Genomic DNA, 17285 nt, shown 5'->3' with positions numbered 1-17285 from the left:
TTTCCTGGAATAACGTGCATTATCTACTTATGCAGGGCATATTTGGTGTTTCTGCGCGAGAACGCCCTCTGGCATTCAGATGGAGCAACATTTACTACTGATCATAATCACAGCCTTTGCCAAACGCGTGTCGTATCATTTCGATTAATCGTGCAGCCCTAACTCATCATTAAAGGCCTAACCCTTGGATGTGTGTGTGGGCAGAACAACATACACAACATGACATGTATGCTTAGACAAACTAATGTTTGTTTTTCCCTCATTTGAGCCTTTTGAATTTAAAATAAAAACAAATGTCAAGTGTTGTAGTGAATTGGAATCTGTTCATATAGATGTATATTTACTTAGAGAGCACTAAAGGCATGAAATAAACATCAGAGTGAAGAGTGAATCTCAACTGCACCATAATCTGCTTCATTCCCAGAGTCAATCTCTTTCATGTACCGAGTGAACAGGATAAGTCTGCCATCAAACCAATTTTTCAGATTCATATTTTAAAAGAGAAATGATTGACTATGTAAAAATATTCTCAACTAAAGGCAACTAGGTCTCTAAGAAAGATGAAGGAGAGGAAAGAATGTTAAGAAGCATCATGACAAGTTCACAATGAACAAACAGACATGGAAAAACCTGTCTGAACTCCGCACAGAGTTAGGGATATTTCTACATTTAGCTTTTTTCCCTCTTTTTATTGTTTTTTTAACAGTTAATTTAAACAAAACATCTATAGACAAAATTTGTATTTTTCCAGATAATAAACCAAAAACATCACATCTCAATTCCCCAATTCAGGCCTTTTTGAAAATCAGGAAGGATACTGGTTTCCTGAGACCACAGCCTGTCACATTGACCAACCATAGTTGGATTTTACTGTAAAATAACTTTAACATCGAGTTGTTTTCATCAAAACTGAGAGCTCCCGATAAATAATCAGCAAGCCACATGGATATTTTTGCTCTACAATAAACAACATAAAAACACAAAACAGCATTAAACTTGTTACTGGAAAATTGCCTTTACACAATGCATCTTTTAAACTTTGTAATGCAGGTTCATTTATAAAAATGAATGAATGAATTGAAGTCTATGGAATTGGTGGACGCTGACGCTAGCAGCGGTGTGTGCTGTACATTCATGGGAAACAATGGTTTCAAATGTTAGCATCTGGTGCACAATCCTCTTACAGTTTTTCTGAACTGCTAAAACACTAAACCTCATTCTTTGAACCAAATTCTCAAAGGCCTAAACCAAATTGTTGAATAAATCACTCTTTCTGTAAAACCTTAAACAAGTTCAGGCAGTTAGACACCATTTGCAAATCTCATGAACTCTTTTTGCAAAACTCTAAACACATTCTCATTCACTTAAACACATTTCACACAGATATGCACTTTTGTTGCAAAACGCTAAAAACAGACATGCAAAAGTTGAAAACAACTACAACACAGTTGTTATCGTTTACACACAGTGACTCAAAATTGTTCACACTTATTTACAATGATGTGATCTAACCAACTGTACAATTTAAGCCAGTTCAGAGTGCACAGGTGACACAGGTGCAGTGAATGATGATATGAACAATAGATGGAAACAATCTGAGAGGCAGAGGCGGATGTGTATGTGTATGAGGATGAGGATGAAGATGAGGAAGAGGCTCGATGGTGTTTTTAGCCCCCAATGGCTCCTTAGAGGCAGCTAACCCTAACCTCAACCTTAAACCTACCCATCCCCTCGCTGCCTGGAAGGCGCCGTTGGGGGCTAAAAACACCAAACACCGAGGAAGAGCGAGGTGTGTCAAGGCTGGATCGGCACACTAGAAGGTTTTTCCCTTTGCCTGGCAAGAGACCACATTGCCTGGTATGTGGACAAAGTCCTCAGGCCGGACCCAACCTGAAGACGTGATGCCGATTTTGTTTAGTTTGTTACAATATCCATTTTTCTGTAATTGCATGCTTTGGATGCTGTTCTCCATTTTTTGATGTAGCGTCTAATGAATGATCTGTAGTGTTTATAATATTGACTGGCTGTGTGTATAATCTGAAAGCATTATTTGATTTGGATTTTTCCAAAAGAGTCAGATCTCCTCTGAATGTAGTTTGAAGATTTGGTTTTGTGTATAAGGTTTTGAGAAAGTGGGTGATGGTTTCGAGAAAGGTGCTTTAGCAATTCAGAAAAACTGTAAGTGTCTCTTACCCTTCTTGCTGAGCTGGATGTTGGCTTGTCGTCTTCCGTGGCCATTTTCCACATAACATGAATAGTTTCCCAGATCGCTGTCCTCCACGGCATCTATTGTCAGTGAGATGGACACTTCCTGCTCACCCAAGTGCTCCCGAATAGTTCTGGAATGGTGGAGAGAAGAAGAGGAGAACTGTTCAACAACCATCTATAATTTAAATCAAGTTCTGTCATGACAACTCTCGGAGTGATTGGCATGGTAATGGGCCAGCTCTATAGAATTATCATGATCAATTGTGATGACCACAACAGTGGTCAACTATAGTTGGGTTTATTTGTGCTATATAAATGAATAAATGAAATGATCGTTGGCTGTAGGCAATCGGTAAAAGAGTGTGCCATTTACATAGTAGTGTTTTTTTAAATCTAACACAAGACCTATTAGTTTTGAATGATGTTTCTACTGTAGAGAATTGTGTTTAGTGTTTTGCAAAAAGTTTGTTTCACAATTACAAACTGAGTGTAAATCAGAGAAGTGCTTGCAGTTTTGCAGACTTGGTCTGAAGATTAGGTACATGAGTGAATGAGTACTAGTTTTAGTGTGTAAGCACCTGAAACCGAACCCATCAAAAACTCAACTATGCAGCTTCCATCTCAAAAATCGAGATGCGAAAAAAGAACTGAGCATCCCATGGGATGGCCACAAACTCTTCAACCACCCTCACCCTGTGTACCTGGGAGTCACACTCGACAGGACACTCTCTTTCAAAACTCACCTCCAGAATACCAAAGCCAAGATCAACACTCGCAACAACATTCTGCGCAAACTGGTAAACTCAAAATGGGGTGCCGATCCATCAACCATCCGTGCAACTGCCCTAGCCCTGTGCTTCTCCACAGCCGAATACGCGTGCTCAAGCTGGAGCCGCTCCCACCATACCAAACTGATTGACATAGCCCTCAACGACACCTGCCGCATTATCACGGGATGTATAAAGACAACGCCAGTCCCGTGCCTCTATGCTCTAGCTGGCATTGCCCCCCCCTACATCAGACGATCCATCATTGCCCAAGACGAGCGGAGAACACAGGAGTTTGACACCAGGCACCCCCTGCACGGACACGTTGCACCCCCACCCCGTTTGAAATCGAGAGCCAGTTTCCTGCTGACAGTCCCACTTCTCCAGACAACCAAAAAAATAGCGAGGACCAACATTTGGAAAGATGACTGGAACCAGCTAACTACACGAGCCCAGGATTGGATGGAGAGAGGAATCACCCCGACTGAATGTCTCGCCAGCGGGCACGACCTCCCATGGCTAACCTGGAAGACCCTCAACAGACTACGAGTGGAACAGGGGAGGTGCAAAGCACTTATGAAAACATGGAACCACCAGACAGATGACACATGTAGCTGTGGAGCAGTTCAGACAATGTCTCATCTACTGGAGTGTGAAAACGCCCCCCAGTGCAGCCCCCAGGACCTGGCTGAATCGACCCCATCAGCTGTGACCTGCGCCAGATACTGGCAGAACGACATCTGAAATTGCAACGGACTCGAAGAAGAGTGTAAGCATTTAAAAAAATATATAAGAAAGTTTGACATTTGTAAAAACCTAGTTTGTATTTGAATGCTTGTGTATAGTTGTGTGTGTAGAAATTTGTTATAAGTATCAGGAAATGTAACTTAGCAACTGAGGAAATTATTGATAACCACAACCACTCATCAGACATAGTGACACACTGAATAAAGTGAAAATCAGACATTGACATTATGATTAACTAAAGCTCATCCATCATAAAACACACACACCTGACTACCAAGCACTACGGGGAAGAAAAAATAACAGGGTATGGAAGAGAAAAGAAGTGTCTTTTCTTTGCAGCTGCCATGGAAACTATGTCTGCAGAGAGAGAAAGAGGATGATGGGGAATTCATATCATTAAAGAAACATTGTTTCTGTTCTTGTTCAAAAAGAATAAGGTGATGTTCTGCCCTCTTTTCATGTTTGTGGATGTTTCACACCATTACAGTGATCTCAGACTGATACGGATCAGTATCCACAGGAGCTCACCAACACTAATCAGACTAATTACAGTGTTTGTAGTGGACGACAGAGCTGCAAGACCCAAACCTAGTGGATCTCAGGTACAGATTCAGAAATGAAATTCTGCTGTCATTGCTGTCAGCTGTTCTCTATTAGCAGGCTGTGAATTGATTCAGCCACTGGCACAGTAACAGGCAGAAAATGACACACTGGCCTTAGGATCAGTTCTGACTAAATGATAGCTGACATACCAACCAGACATGAGAAATGCAGTCAAACACTCATCCAACATTCACCCACAGCATTAGCAATGTACCGTATTAATACTGTAAAGGGCTCTTGGTTCATTCTGATGGCCATAGTCAGCGGAGCTCAGTGGACTTTAATTTTGGCGAGAGTTGCATACGGACTGTATTACGATGCTCATGGTGTGTTTGTATCCTGAAACATATTCCAAAACCTTCTAATGAGTCTCATTTTTGCTACTCTGTAGCTCAATACATGAACTGACTTACAGTAACAGGCAGTCCAGACTTTCCATCAACCACTCACAAATGTTTAGAATAATACTTAGGAACTCCTAGTTTGGGATCTAGTTTAGGTGAGCCCAGATTCAATCATCTGCTTTGAGCCTGATACTCATCATGATGTGATTAAGATTGCATATGCCTAAACTGCATAATTAATGGAGTCAATGAAATTTAGATGGAGATTACACGAGAAAGAATCTCGATCCAGAAAGGAAATGAAAGGAATTATCATCTCGATAAATGAAAGGAAAGGGTGTCATTAGTATAACATACTTACTTAATTTCACTTTCTCTGATTCGTCCTTCGTCCAGATCCTCAATGAACTTCTCTCCCTTCATCCAGTAGATGAGAGGACTCACATCCCCGCTGTAACCGAAGAACGCTCGGCAGGTCAGGTTCACCGGGCTGCCTGCAAAAACACACAGTGCAAGAGAAGTCCATTTATGTGTGATATCTGTGAAAAATAATATCGTTTACAATATTTCTCAGTAAGAGAAACTGAGCCCGGCCTGTTGTTTTTCTTTGGTCTCTTTCGTGGAACGGAAATTAGTTTAGACTGTAATCTGACATCACAATAAGCTATGTCCTTCTGTAGATACCATACGCTTTAACAGAAATACAGAGATGCTGTAAAGTCCAGACTCAGTGATTTCTTTCTAGCCGTCAGACAGAATTAAAAACTGATGCTAATGAGAATATCCTGTTCTGCAGATTGTGAAAAGGAAAAGTCTATGAGAGAATTAATGAGCACAGTCCTGAGACTCACATCAGGCTGAAATCTTGACAGAATGGCAAATATTGGTGTTTTATTTCTGGCCACTGGAGGCCACTGTGGTACCACCTCTAACACATGACACATCGAAATGGCACAAATCTAGTTTCAGCAGACATGTGTCAGGGCAAATACCTCTGTGTTTTTATCGTCGCACACACAGTCCAAACCATCTGATGCACAGTGATTCAGGAAGAACAGCACAGGTCAACATGTGCCATTACCCAGCTATGTTTCCTATCTATAAAACAAAATATACTGAAATTAAAGCTAGCTTTACGTATTTATCTCTTTCTAAATAGTTATTTTAGATACTGTATTATGAAACAGACTTGATTCTGTCCCTAGGTTATTTTATCTTGTGTTTATGTTCGTCAGTTGGGGACAAAATTAAAAGGTCAAGCCATGATTTCATTTTGTAATCAACTTATAGAAAAGTGGGTACTTCCAGAAAAATCTGCATACCATTTTATTTCTGAGAAGCTTCTTGAGCAAGATGCCTGTATGTCGAATTAAACTGAAACGGTTAACTCTGTTACGGTCTGAAGGCACCGTTAAAGGGATACTCCACTTTTTTTGCCTAGAAAATCGCAACTTTTCATTTTCTGTCGGTCTTAGTACACGATGTAACTACAGAAGAGTCAAGTTTTAAATAGGAAAAATATCGAAACTCTTTGTTCATTTTTTTGAGAGAGATGCTAATGGTCTTGTCCGGTTCAATTCATTATGCTAAGCTATGCTAAAAGTGGGACCCCCAGACCCGGAGATCGGCTGAATGGATTCGAAAACGGTAAAACTCAACTGTTTAACTCTGGGGGAGTTGTGAAATGAGCCTATTTCCAAAAAAAGTGGAGTATCCCTTTAAAGACTAATGTTTTCAAAGTTTACTCCTTTAGTCTGAGATGGTTCTCCTGTCCTGAGCACGGTTCGCTGTACTATACTCACCACGCTCAGGATCGTTCAGTAAAACCATGACCATTATAGTGTACTGTGTGTGGGTGTGTTTGTGTATGAATTGGGAAACCAGTGCAAGCACATCTTAGTTAATCGGGTCTCTATGGTGTGTTAATTGTGTTTTGTCTGTGCTGGCCTCTATTCATTCAGATCCAGCGGAGAGGATCATCCAGACGGCTGAAAGCTGCTCTGCTCATTAAAACGCTGTTGGGAGCATTTGAGCCTTCATAATGCCATAACTGACCTCCTGTGTCAAAACCAATTTAGACAGAAGGACAGAGAGAGAGAGTGAATGAATGAAAAAATGAATGAATGAATTTAAATGGCAACTGAGAATAGACGAGAGGATCATGGATCAGCCTCCTGCTGGCAAAGCAGAGTCAGTCCCAAAAGATTCTCTCATTACCCTCATTCACCCTAACGAGGGAAAAGAACAACAAAACCTTATCTGAACGACCTAGTCACTTTCTAGATGAATAAGTGTACAAGGAATATGTAAGCTGGATTGTGGTCAGGTGATGGCATGTGTTCCCAAATCATTCTGCTCGTTTGGTCTCTCTCTTTCTCACTCGCTGTCTCCCTCCGAGTAGTTTAATAGGAACTTTTGTTCTGGCCGATGTGAAGCCACAAGCAACCAGTCGAGTGAAGACCGAACACTGACCTGAACCCTGTGTTGGGCAAAAGCCATTACTGAGAAAGACAGACATGAAAGAGAGAGACAGAAAGAACATTACCCAAGTCATAACAGGGTTTCTGAATTCAAACACTGACTCAAATGTTCCCAACCAACAGATCAGGTGTACTGGAATCCCACAATCCCAGGTTTAGTGTTATCTGCAACTTTCAGCCTGTTTCAGTCTAAAATGCATCAACACATGGAGGAAAAGGATGCTGGTCAAGCCAATTCACAGAGAGTCTTCTACAGATCCAACAGATGTGGCACATCCTTACTTGGAAAAATGTCACTGCTCTCCTCATATTAGTGCTGTGTTTTCAAGCACCTACAGGGAAAGGTGATTTTAAACATAAAACGTGAATCTATATTTCTATCAAATCAAACCTTCATTACAGTTTTTCTCAATTGTTTACACACAAATACTGGTACTTGAGACACAATGACCACAACATGTAACTCATTCACCAACCCCCTGAACCAATTCTGCTAAACTACAAGCACAATTCCTGCTTTACACTCAAACTGCAGATCTAAAACACACCTTTTTCAAAACACTACACACAATTATCTGTTTTAGCACAATTTTCATGCAGAAAATCTCTTGTTTTCACAAGGAACACACTGCCATTCACATATGCACACTGACTCATCACATGGGCAAACACCCGTCACACAGTTTTAATTAATTAGCAATCAGAGCTTTAGCATAAAAGGGCAACAGGTGAGCTCTTCAATGGAGCAATGGATGCCAACAGTGGATTTTTTTTTTTTTTTTACTGTAACTGTATACAGTAAATTCTTCTGTTGTTTTGTATGTAGACCACTGTATGTACAACTCTGTGTTGGTTGGGATGTACATTGTTTTTGTGGGAAAAATTAAATATATTTGTTCTGAGTATAAAAACAATATTCTCAAATATTTTACAACACATTTATGTATGTACTGTCTGTAGTAAGTGTAACACTGAACAAAAAAGGCCTAAATCATTATGATGAATGGAGAAGAAGTGTTTTCCATTCATCATAGTGTTTTACATTGAGCACATCAGTGTTCAACTGGTTCTTATAAATGTCTATTCATATGATGGTTCGTGTGTGTCATTTGAAAACAAAATACCATTTTGAGAAGAAATAACATCGTTTTGAATGTAAAGTTTCATTTTGCAGGAGAATTGAGGGGTTTTGCCCATTGTGTGTGAGTTCTGAGAATATGAGGCATGCTTTCAGAAAATGTGTGTAAACAATTGAGAAAAACTGTAACAACAATGCTGTGCAGATATGTGAAGAGCACACTATGGATTCATAAACATAAAGAAGTCAAGAGTTACAGTTTTTCTCGATTGTTTACACACATTTTCTGGTACTTGAGACACAATGACCACAACATGTAACTCATTCACCAACCCCCTGAGCCAATTCTGCTGAACTACAAGCACAATTCCTGCTTTACACTCAAATTGCAGTTCTAAAACACACTTTTTTCAAAACACTACACACAATTCTCTGCTTTTGGCACAATTTTCATGCAGAAAATCTCTTGTTTTCACAAGGAACACACTGCCATTCAAATATGCACACTGACTCTTCACATGGGCAAACACCTGTCACACAGTTTTACAATTAGCAATCAGAGCTTTAGCATAAAAGGGCAAAAGGTCAGCTCTTCAATGGAGCAATGGAGGCCAACATTGGATTTTTCTTTTTTTACTGTAACTGTATACAGTCAATTCTTCTGTTGTTTTGTATGTAGACCACTGTATGTCCTACTTTGTGTTGGTTGGGATGTACACTGTGTACATTGTTTTTGTGGGAAAAATAAAATATATTCGTTACCGTGTATTTGTGTGTTCTGAGTATAAAAACAATATTCTCAGATATTTTACAACACACTTATGTATGTACTGTCTATAGAAAGTGTAACACTGAACAAAAAAAGGCCTAAATCGTTATGATGAATGGAGAAGAAGTGTTTTCCATTCATCATAGTGTTTTACATTGAGCACATCAGTGTTCAACTGGTTCTTATAAATGTCTATTCATATGATGGTTTGTGTGTGTCATTTGAAAACAAAATACCATTTTGAGAAGAAATAACATTGTTTTGAATGTAAAGTTTCATTTTGCAGTAGCATTGAGGGGTTTTGCCCATTGTGTGTGTTTTTTTGGATTTGTGTGTAGAGTTCTGAGAATATGAGGCATGCTTTCAGAAAATGTGTGTAAACAATCGAGAAAAACTGTAATAGAAGTCAAGTTACAAATGTTCCTGATGCCTGAAGCCACATATACAGCACTAACCCTGTACAACATTCAGATGTTATTAATTGTTATTTACATAGACAATCACACACCGGTACTCACTTATCATATTGATAAGTACTTGCTAGGATTTAGTCAAGTGGAGACCATATTCAAGGAGCGTGACTGGTCAATCTTTTTGTGCAGTGGATTTAGAGGGTGGATCAACGCCTGTTGATTTAAAAGTGGAGATAGACGTCATTTAAAATGAAACATTGCCACAAACTTAGGAACAACTAATTTTTAATGCTACCATCATTTCTTTTTAATTGATGAATTACACTGCTTTTGTTGAGTTAAACTGTATTTTAAAATGTTAAAAGATTTCAGAGATAAAGACTCTGCCACTGATGTGGAATCAGCTTCTCTCTTCGCACTAGGCATTAAGGCAGGGTTTCTCAAACTCGGTCCTGGAGGGCCACTGTCCTGCACAGTTTAGCTCCAACCCTGATAAAACACACCTAGCTGTGAGTTTCTAGTGATCCTGAAGACATTGATTAGCTTGCTCAGGTGTGTTTGATCAGGGTTGGAGTTAAACTGTGCAGGACAGTGGCCCTCCAGGACCGAGTTTGAGAAACCCTGCATTAAGGTATCGATTTGGGGTGTGGAAACAGTTCCTACAGCAGCAGTTAGGGGCAACGTTGTCCCAGAACAGCTATCAGATATCCCTATCATACTGACAATCGACTATTTCCATATAAACACATCACGCCTGTGGCCAGGTGAAGGGTAATCGTCGTCCATCATACACTGCCTGGTAGGAACCTGCATTTCACAATCATTCATTTATGTGATGGTCCTCTGTCGCTTTACAAACACTACTCATGATACCACCTGATTTGCTTTTGTTTTGTGCAGGTGTGGTTGTGTCAGTTTGTACATGCTTTCCTGTGATATTTCTACAACAGTTTAATTCCACTACCTGGTTTAGTGGCCTTTCACTTTATTGCTCTACTTTATGTCTGTCCTAGGCGGGAGTTTCAGAATTCAGATTGTACTTCCTAAAAAATAGCTTGTCTTAAAACCGTGAGCACTTAGGCCTCTCTCAATCTATTTAATTAAAACAATACTATAAATTACAAGCAATTCTATCAGGGAGAAGGTAAACCGAGAGGAAGCTAAATTATGACCTTGTGGTGCAGGAGCATTTTCAGCCGTGCAGCATAAATCCCTGACGGGAAGTGCTGACATGTCAATCACTGGGCTTTTTCCTCCCCGAGTGCTGTGCACAGATGGAGCATCGGGAACAGGAAGAGGTTTCACGGCCGAGAGGATTTGGAGATCGTGTAATGACTTGCGCCCTGCTAAACATGTCCTGCAGAGGCCGTTTGTTTGACTCCGACAGGTAAAGGAGAGGTCACATCAGTCTGTCTACCTGCTGAAACTCAAGAAGCCTTTCATCACACATTTCTCTCCACTTTTGCTTCTACTCTCTCCATGTCCCACACACACATTGTCCTCTCTGTCAGCATCATCCTGTCTCTGGAGGAGAGGAGGAGGAGATGTGTTTGCTTTAGTGCAGTGTGTGTATACGTGTGGCTGAATGACCTCAATACAAACACAAGCAACGGTCGCGTTAAACACTGATCCCAGCTGGCAAACCTTACGAAAAAAGAAGTGTACTTCAAGTTAATTTAAAGGTCCCGTTGTATGCCCCTTTTCACAAGATGTAAAATAAGTCTCTAATGTCCCCAGAGTGTGTATGTGAAGTTTGAGCTCAAAATACCCAACAGATCATTTTTTACAGCATGTTTAAATTGACATTTTTTGGGGCTCAGAAAAACAGTTTCAGTGTGTGCCCTTTAAATGCAAATGAGCTGCTGCTGGACGACCCAGGGGGCGGAGCTTCATGAGCTCGCGCTCAGACTGTCAGGACAAATTCATCTCATGGAATGATGATAATATCAGAAACTCTCAGTAACGGCGTTCATTTCGAGTCGGACAATAATGCCTACAGAGTCAGAGTGCTGTATAGAGATGAAACAGGTATGGTTTAGTAGTTTAATTACGGTTATTATAACGTATTGTCATCTGCTTGTATGTATCCTTTATTTATTAACAGCCTACAAGTCTGCTGTTTCGGACCAGGTCCGAATGATGATCAAACATGTACTGATGAGTTTAATAAAGTTTATTGTACATGACACAAAAGATGAAGCGTCAGTTTTACTTCAGAAAATCACGGTAAGAGCTGAGTAAACACAGTAGCCTAAGTTATAAGAAGTGCGCAAGTAGCCAGTAGAGTTGAGGGAGCATTCCTGTGGGCGGAGGTTAGTCTAAACACGGTTCTGGTGATGTCACTAATGAAGGAAGTAGAGGGGTGTAGTCCAATCGAGCCGTTTTATGTAGTCAACTTCTGTTAAATAAAATATCTCGCTTGGCATTGAACTTTGAGCTTTATAATTTTACAGATATTATTTATACTCTAACAACAACATTACACACTAACTAAAGTTTGAAACATGGGATCACGTAGAACGGGACCTTTAATATATTTAAATACTGTATATTTTTAAGTATACTTTATGTACTAATATCAATGTACTATAAGTATCCTGATAGTTTACTAGTCAAATACTTGTCTTGTACCACATTTTTTTTTAGTTTATGAAGGTACACTGTGAAGTATAGTTTCATTAAACTACTGGTTTAGTAGTTTTATACTGCATTGCAAGTATACATGTAAGTTTTCTTTAAGTGAACATAACATCATCCTTATAGTTTACTATTTATATATTTACAGTCTTCAGCCAAGATGGACACTACGCATGAGTCTTCAGAGTGTGCAGCGCTGACCATTGTGGCCACGGCTATCTTGTGTGTGGGGGCAACACACACATCGGCTCCAGTCCCTGACCAGAGTCCAGTGTCGGCTGAACCTGTTTCAGCTCAGGAGACCGCTCCAAAGACCGCTTTAGTCCCTTTGTCTGATCAGCTGTGGAGGTCTCCAGTTCCACCAGATCTGCCATGAAAATCTTCAGACCCGTCTGCGCTGCGCTGGTGGTCTTCTTCTCCGAAGAGGGGATCTTCAGTCCAGCCTGCTCCACCCTGGCTCCCCGATCCACCTCAGTCTCCACTCCTTCTTCCGCCACACGGGTTAGGGTTCGGCCCTCCATCCCACCCTAGATCTGTCTCCGTTCCACCTCCCTCCTAGACTTCTGGTTTTTAGGAGCGTCTGAAAGCCGCTCCTTTGAGTTCTGTCTTTTGTTTTGTATGGACTTTTATGTTGAAGTGCCTTCTCTGTTCTCATTGTTTCTGTGTTCTCTTCCTGTTTGGTTTCTGTCTCTCCTTGTTATCATATTAGTTGTAATAGTTACCGTCATTGAACACATCTGCAGTTAGGGTTAGGTTAGGGCCTTGGTTTTCAGTTATGTTTTACTAGTCATTGTATGCGGTTTTCTGTGGTGGAACATGTTCGTGTTTTGGGTCAGATATTCCTGTCTATTCATGTGGAGTTTTTCAAGTTTTTCAATCCACTTATTCAAGTGTATTCTCTCTCAGCACTCATAACACAAACGCTGTCGGCACTGAAACCATGCCCACTCGCGGTTTCACAGAGGGACTGCTTTGTGCACAGACAATAGTTGAAATTACTTGTCTAATTAGTAAAACATACTGATGCATATAAACAAAAGAATCCCGTTAGAGGGTTGCAAAATTTAGTAGAGTTACTGCGGACTACCTACTACAATTATAACATAAGCACACATGGGAACTTACACTCATTGGGGGGCACCTACGGGACGGGAGGATGAAGGCCGGGACGGGAGATACTCGGTCCGGCCCCATCACCAGTAACAGCGGATTATCAGTGAATCCCAGTTGTCTCAGATGAAAGTTTGTAAAACTATAAGGTATAAAATGTTCATTGCAGAGGCAGGTGTTGGTGGTGATCCTCAGCTCTTCATCAAGGTGGCTCTTCACAAAATTAATCCACCTCTTCTTGATATCATTGTTTTTAGGAAATGTAACCCTCTGGGGTCGGCCAGCGCGCCGGCGCGCAAGAGACTCAAATAACTCTGTCGATTTTTGCCATACAGGCAAGTGTTATACCTCAATCAAAACTGTTAAATGTCTTCTTTTATTTGTGTACACTCATCATAAAAACAAAATGTTGTGTTTTTCGTCAAATTAAGAAAATAAACATGATGCGCATTCTCCCGTCTCTCTCAATGTGAAGTTCACTCTGAAATGCAGCAGAAAATGACCTGTAACTCAGCGAATGTTTGTCATACAGACTTGAGACGTATGTCTTTACAAAGCTTGGAGTCTCTATTTTTAATTGATATAAATTATATCAAAAACAAATATTCTCTGTTTAAGGCCCCGTTTACACAATGGGAAAACAGAGATATTTCCCTGCGTTTTGGCCTGTCATTTACACGAAAACGCCGTTTTTATCCAAGAAAACGATTATTTCTAAAAACTCCGGCCAAAGTGGAGATTTCTGAAAACGCCGGTTATGTGTTGCCGTGTCTACTGGGAGAAACAGGGTTTTAGGTTCTCAAACGTCACATTATGCGCCAGAAAATGCTTACGTCATGTGAGCGCCCTATGTTTAGAGTTTGTTTGGCTACTATTTGATCATGGATGCTGTTAAGGTGGTACTCATTTTTACTTTTTTGCAAACGTTTTTGGCCTGTTTGCATTTGCTTCGCTGTCTGTCCACACAAACGAATCTCGCGCCATGTCTGTTGTTTTGAAAGGAACTGGAAGTCGCTCGTGCTATTCGTTGTTGTCGATTTTGAGGATTCTGATTGGCTTGCATGGCTTTATCCTTCTCCCTACACTGCCGCCCATAGGTTTGGCATAATTATGATGTTGCTCGACGGCGTATTTATGCGGGTTGATGTAAACGACAACTTTTTTGAAAACGATGTTGTGTGCACGATGTTATTTTTGAAAACGGAGGGGGAGAAATATTTGTTTCTCTAAATACCCGGCTATGTGTAAATGTGGCCTAAGTAATCCGTATGAAAACAATGATGTTTCTCAAACGGGTCCTCGTTAACTCTAATGTGACCACACCCACGCGTGCACGAGCGACTGACATGCAAATAGTCTACGCAAAGGAACGTAGGCCTGTAAACGTCCCATCACCTCAAAACAAAGAGACTTCAGTATTCCTCTGCTTTTCATTGAGTTTGGAAGACTGTGTTTGTGCTGTGCTGTTTACCTTGGATTTACCTCAAAAGAATTAGAAGAATGCGATTTGAAGATGAGAAGGTTTTTAAGGTAAGACATGTTAAACTGGTCCCAGACTAAAATCGACGTGATGAAATGAGATTGGAGTAAAAACATGAAGCCTAATGTCATACATGTTTATGTATCTATATATAGACAGAAACATGTTGAAATGTGAACTAGACGGGTAGGCAACCTTTCAATGCTAAATTTATATACATGTCCGACACGAGGATGTTTTTATGTTCGATAATAAAACACAGCATGATAAAAGTAGGCTAGTATGAGTGTTTACTCTAATATGGTGAATATTATAATGTTTAGGCCTGTGTTTACTGTTAAATACTGTGTTTGTGGATATCTGCTCAAACGTAGATATGTATAATATGGTAACAATAATGTTTCATAGTTTGGAGCGGATCGATCACTTCAGTAAATGTTCTCTGCACGCGCTGTGAGTTTGAGTCACTCATGCTGTGCGTTTGAAGAGCAAAACGCGGCAAACATTAGGCTTCATGTTTTTACTCCAATCTCATTTCATAACGTCATAACGAATGGAAACATTTGAAGTAACATATGATAATCCATATATTTTTCTCAAGTGTAGTGTTTCTGAAGTGTTCCTTTTTATTCGTGTGGAGTTCTGTCATTAAAAGGGTGCGTGCAAGTGGATTCTCTCTCAGCACTCGTAACACAAACGCTGTCGGCACTGAAACCATGCCCACTCGCAGTTTCAATGATAAAACTGAAATTATGCTCATTGGTTCCCGTCACCAAACTTCCAAAGCTGGTTCTTCGTCTTTGACTCTTGATGGCTCTGTCTTGGGTATCCAGAGTAAAATGAGGAACCTTGGAGTTATTTTTGATGCTAATCTTTCATTTGATTCTTTCATTCAGAGTACTGTTAAAACAACTTTCTTCCATCTTAGAAACATCGCTAGATTGCGGCCGATGTTAACTTTTCCTGTAGCTGAAAAGCTGATAAATTCCTTCGTCGTCTCTCGGATAGACCATTGTAACGCCCTTTTAACCGGAGTTTCTAAATCTACACTACACAAGCTTCAACGTGTACAAAATTCTGCCGCCAGGATCTTAACCGGGTCCAGAATATATAACCATATCACTCCGGTTTTGGAATCTTTGCATTGGCTCCCAGTCAGGTTCCGAGTCAATTTCAAGATTATGATGCTCACATACAAATCTTTGCATGGCCTGGCTCCAAATTATCTAGCAGAACTGTTGTACCCCTACACTCCTAATCGCAGGTTGAGCTCCTCACAATCGAGCATGCTGGTTGTTCCTAAAACTCGCTTAAAGTCTGTGGGTGACAGGGCTTTCTCTTTCTATGTACCTGTCCTTTGGAATTCTCTACCTCTTGAACTTAGGGAAGCTCAGACTTATGCCATTTTAAAAGGTCAACTTAAGACATATTTTTTTAAACTTGCATTTTCCTGTTGATGTGTTTCTTGTTGCTTTTAACAATTGTTTATTATGTGTACAGTGCTTTGAGAAGCTGCTTTTAAAGGTGCTTTATAAAATAAAGGTTATTATTATTATTATTATTTGTAACGATTTATAGTTTATCGTTATTATTATTTTATGCAGCACTGCATGTAGCCTATATGCCTACAAGGCACAGCAAACCTGGTGTTCATTATATATATATATACTATATGTGTGTGTGTGTGTGTGTGTGTGTGTGTGTGTGTGTGTGTGTGTGTGTGTGTGTGTGTGTGTGTAAATTTTAAATCGCAATTTAAACCAGAAAAATCTAAAATGTATTCCCAAAATCGTGCAGCCCTATAGTTTCTCTTGATATCAGCATAGACACAGCTGTTTTTTGTCCTTTTTTTCTTTTTTTCTTTACAGGGACCAGATGCCACTGAGTCCTGCTGACTTCAACATTCACATGAGTCTCTGTACATGAACATGGTAAAGTGAAAAATCAAACACCTTGGAAATGACAGGTATGTACTATGTTTCAGAAATGGCACAAAGGTGTATGACTGTTCAAGTCTCTGTCTTTACATCAGTGTGTTCAATAATGTGCTTTTTTTGTCATTTGTTGTGTATCTTTGGATTATGTTGTGTTGTAAATAAATCCAAACAATCAAAAAGCCATTCTTCTTTTCAATCTCTCCTCATTCTTTGTGCAAGGTTCCTCATAATGATAGGGCCTGATAGCACCTGATAGGGCCATTAGGGGAGGGTCTTTGTCTTTCTTAGGTATGAAACACATCAATATTCATGATGATTTATGCCTCCTCGCATAAAGCTTTCTTACACAAACATGTCTTACAAATTTTAAAATATATTGTTTTATCTGAATGAGCAGTCAGGATGATTTTCACATAGGTTTGGAGCAAATATTCTAGGCTACGTGATACAATTTCCAAAAGTGTTGTGAAGAAATAATCAGTATGGGTTTCATGACCTTATTTCAGTGGTTTTTTTTTTTTCACAAACCATTATTGTGAAACCATTATTGACATTTCATAAATGTCATTATCTCAAAACTACAAACTTTTACATACATGATGCTGACATATTATTGTAGCAGAGTTTGTGCTGAATACAGTGTAATCAGACTCTAGACATGAAAATATCCCAAGTAACAGAAATAAGCACAAATGTCAGAGCATGTCAGAAC

At 39.9% G+C, this 17285-nt stretch overlaps 1 protein-coding gene across 4 annotated transcripts in view; it reads right to left on the bottom strand.

The window, feature by feature from the left end:
- The window catches only part of il1rapl1b (interleukin 1 receptor accessory protein-like 1b), a 207213-nt gene that overhangs the window by 9799 nt on the left and 180129 nt on the right, over positions 1 to 17285 (bottom strand). For all 4 annotated transcript variants that reach the window (XM_084394789.1, XM_084394791.1, XM_084394790.1 and 1 more), the window contains exons 7-8: positions 5031 to 5163; positions 2194 to 2339 (exon numbers count right to left, since the gene is read on the bottom strand). In XM_084394789.1, coding sequence (XP_084250915.1) covers positions 2194 to 2339; positions 5031 to 5163 — 279 coding nt within the window. The remainder of the gene's footprint in view (positions 1 to 2193; positions 2340 to 5030; positions 5164 to 17285) is intronic.

Source organism: Rutilus rutilus, assembly GCF_951802725.1.
Source record: "Rutilus rutilus genome assembly, chromosome: 22".
Classification (NCBI taxonomy): domain Eukaryota; kingdom Metazoa; phylum Chordata; class Actinopteri; order Cypriniformes; family Leuciscidae; genus Rutilus; species Rutilus rutilus.
The sequence above is the reverse complement of the archived record's forward strand: the minus strand, read 5'-3'. Positions and strand labels throughout refer to the sequence as shown.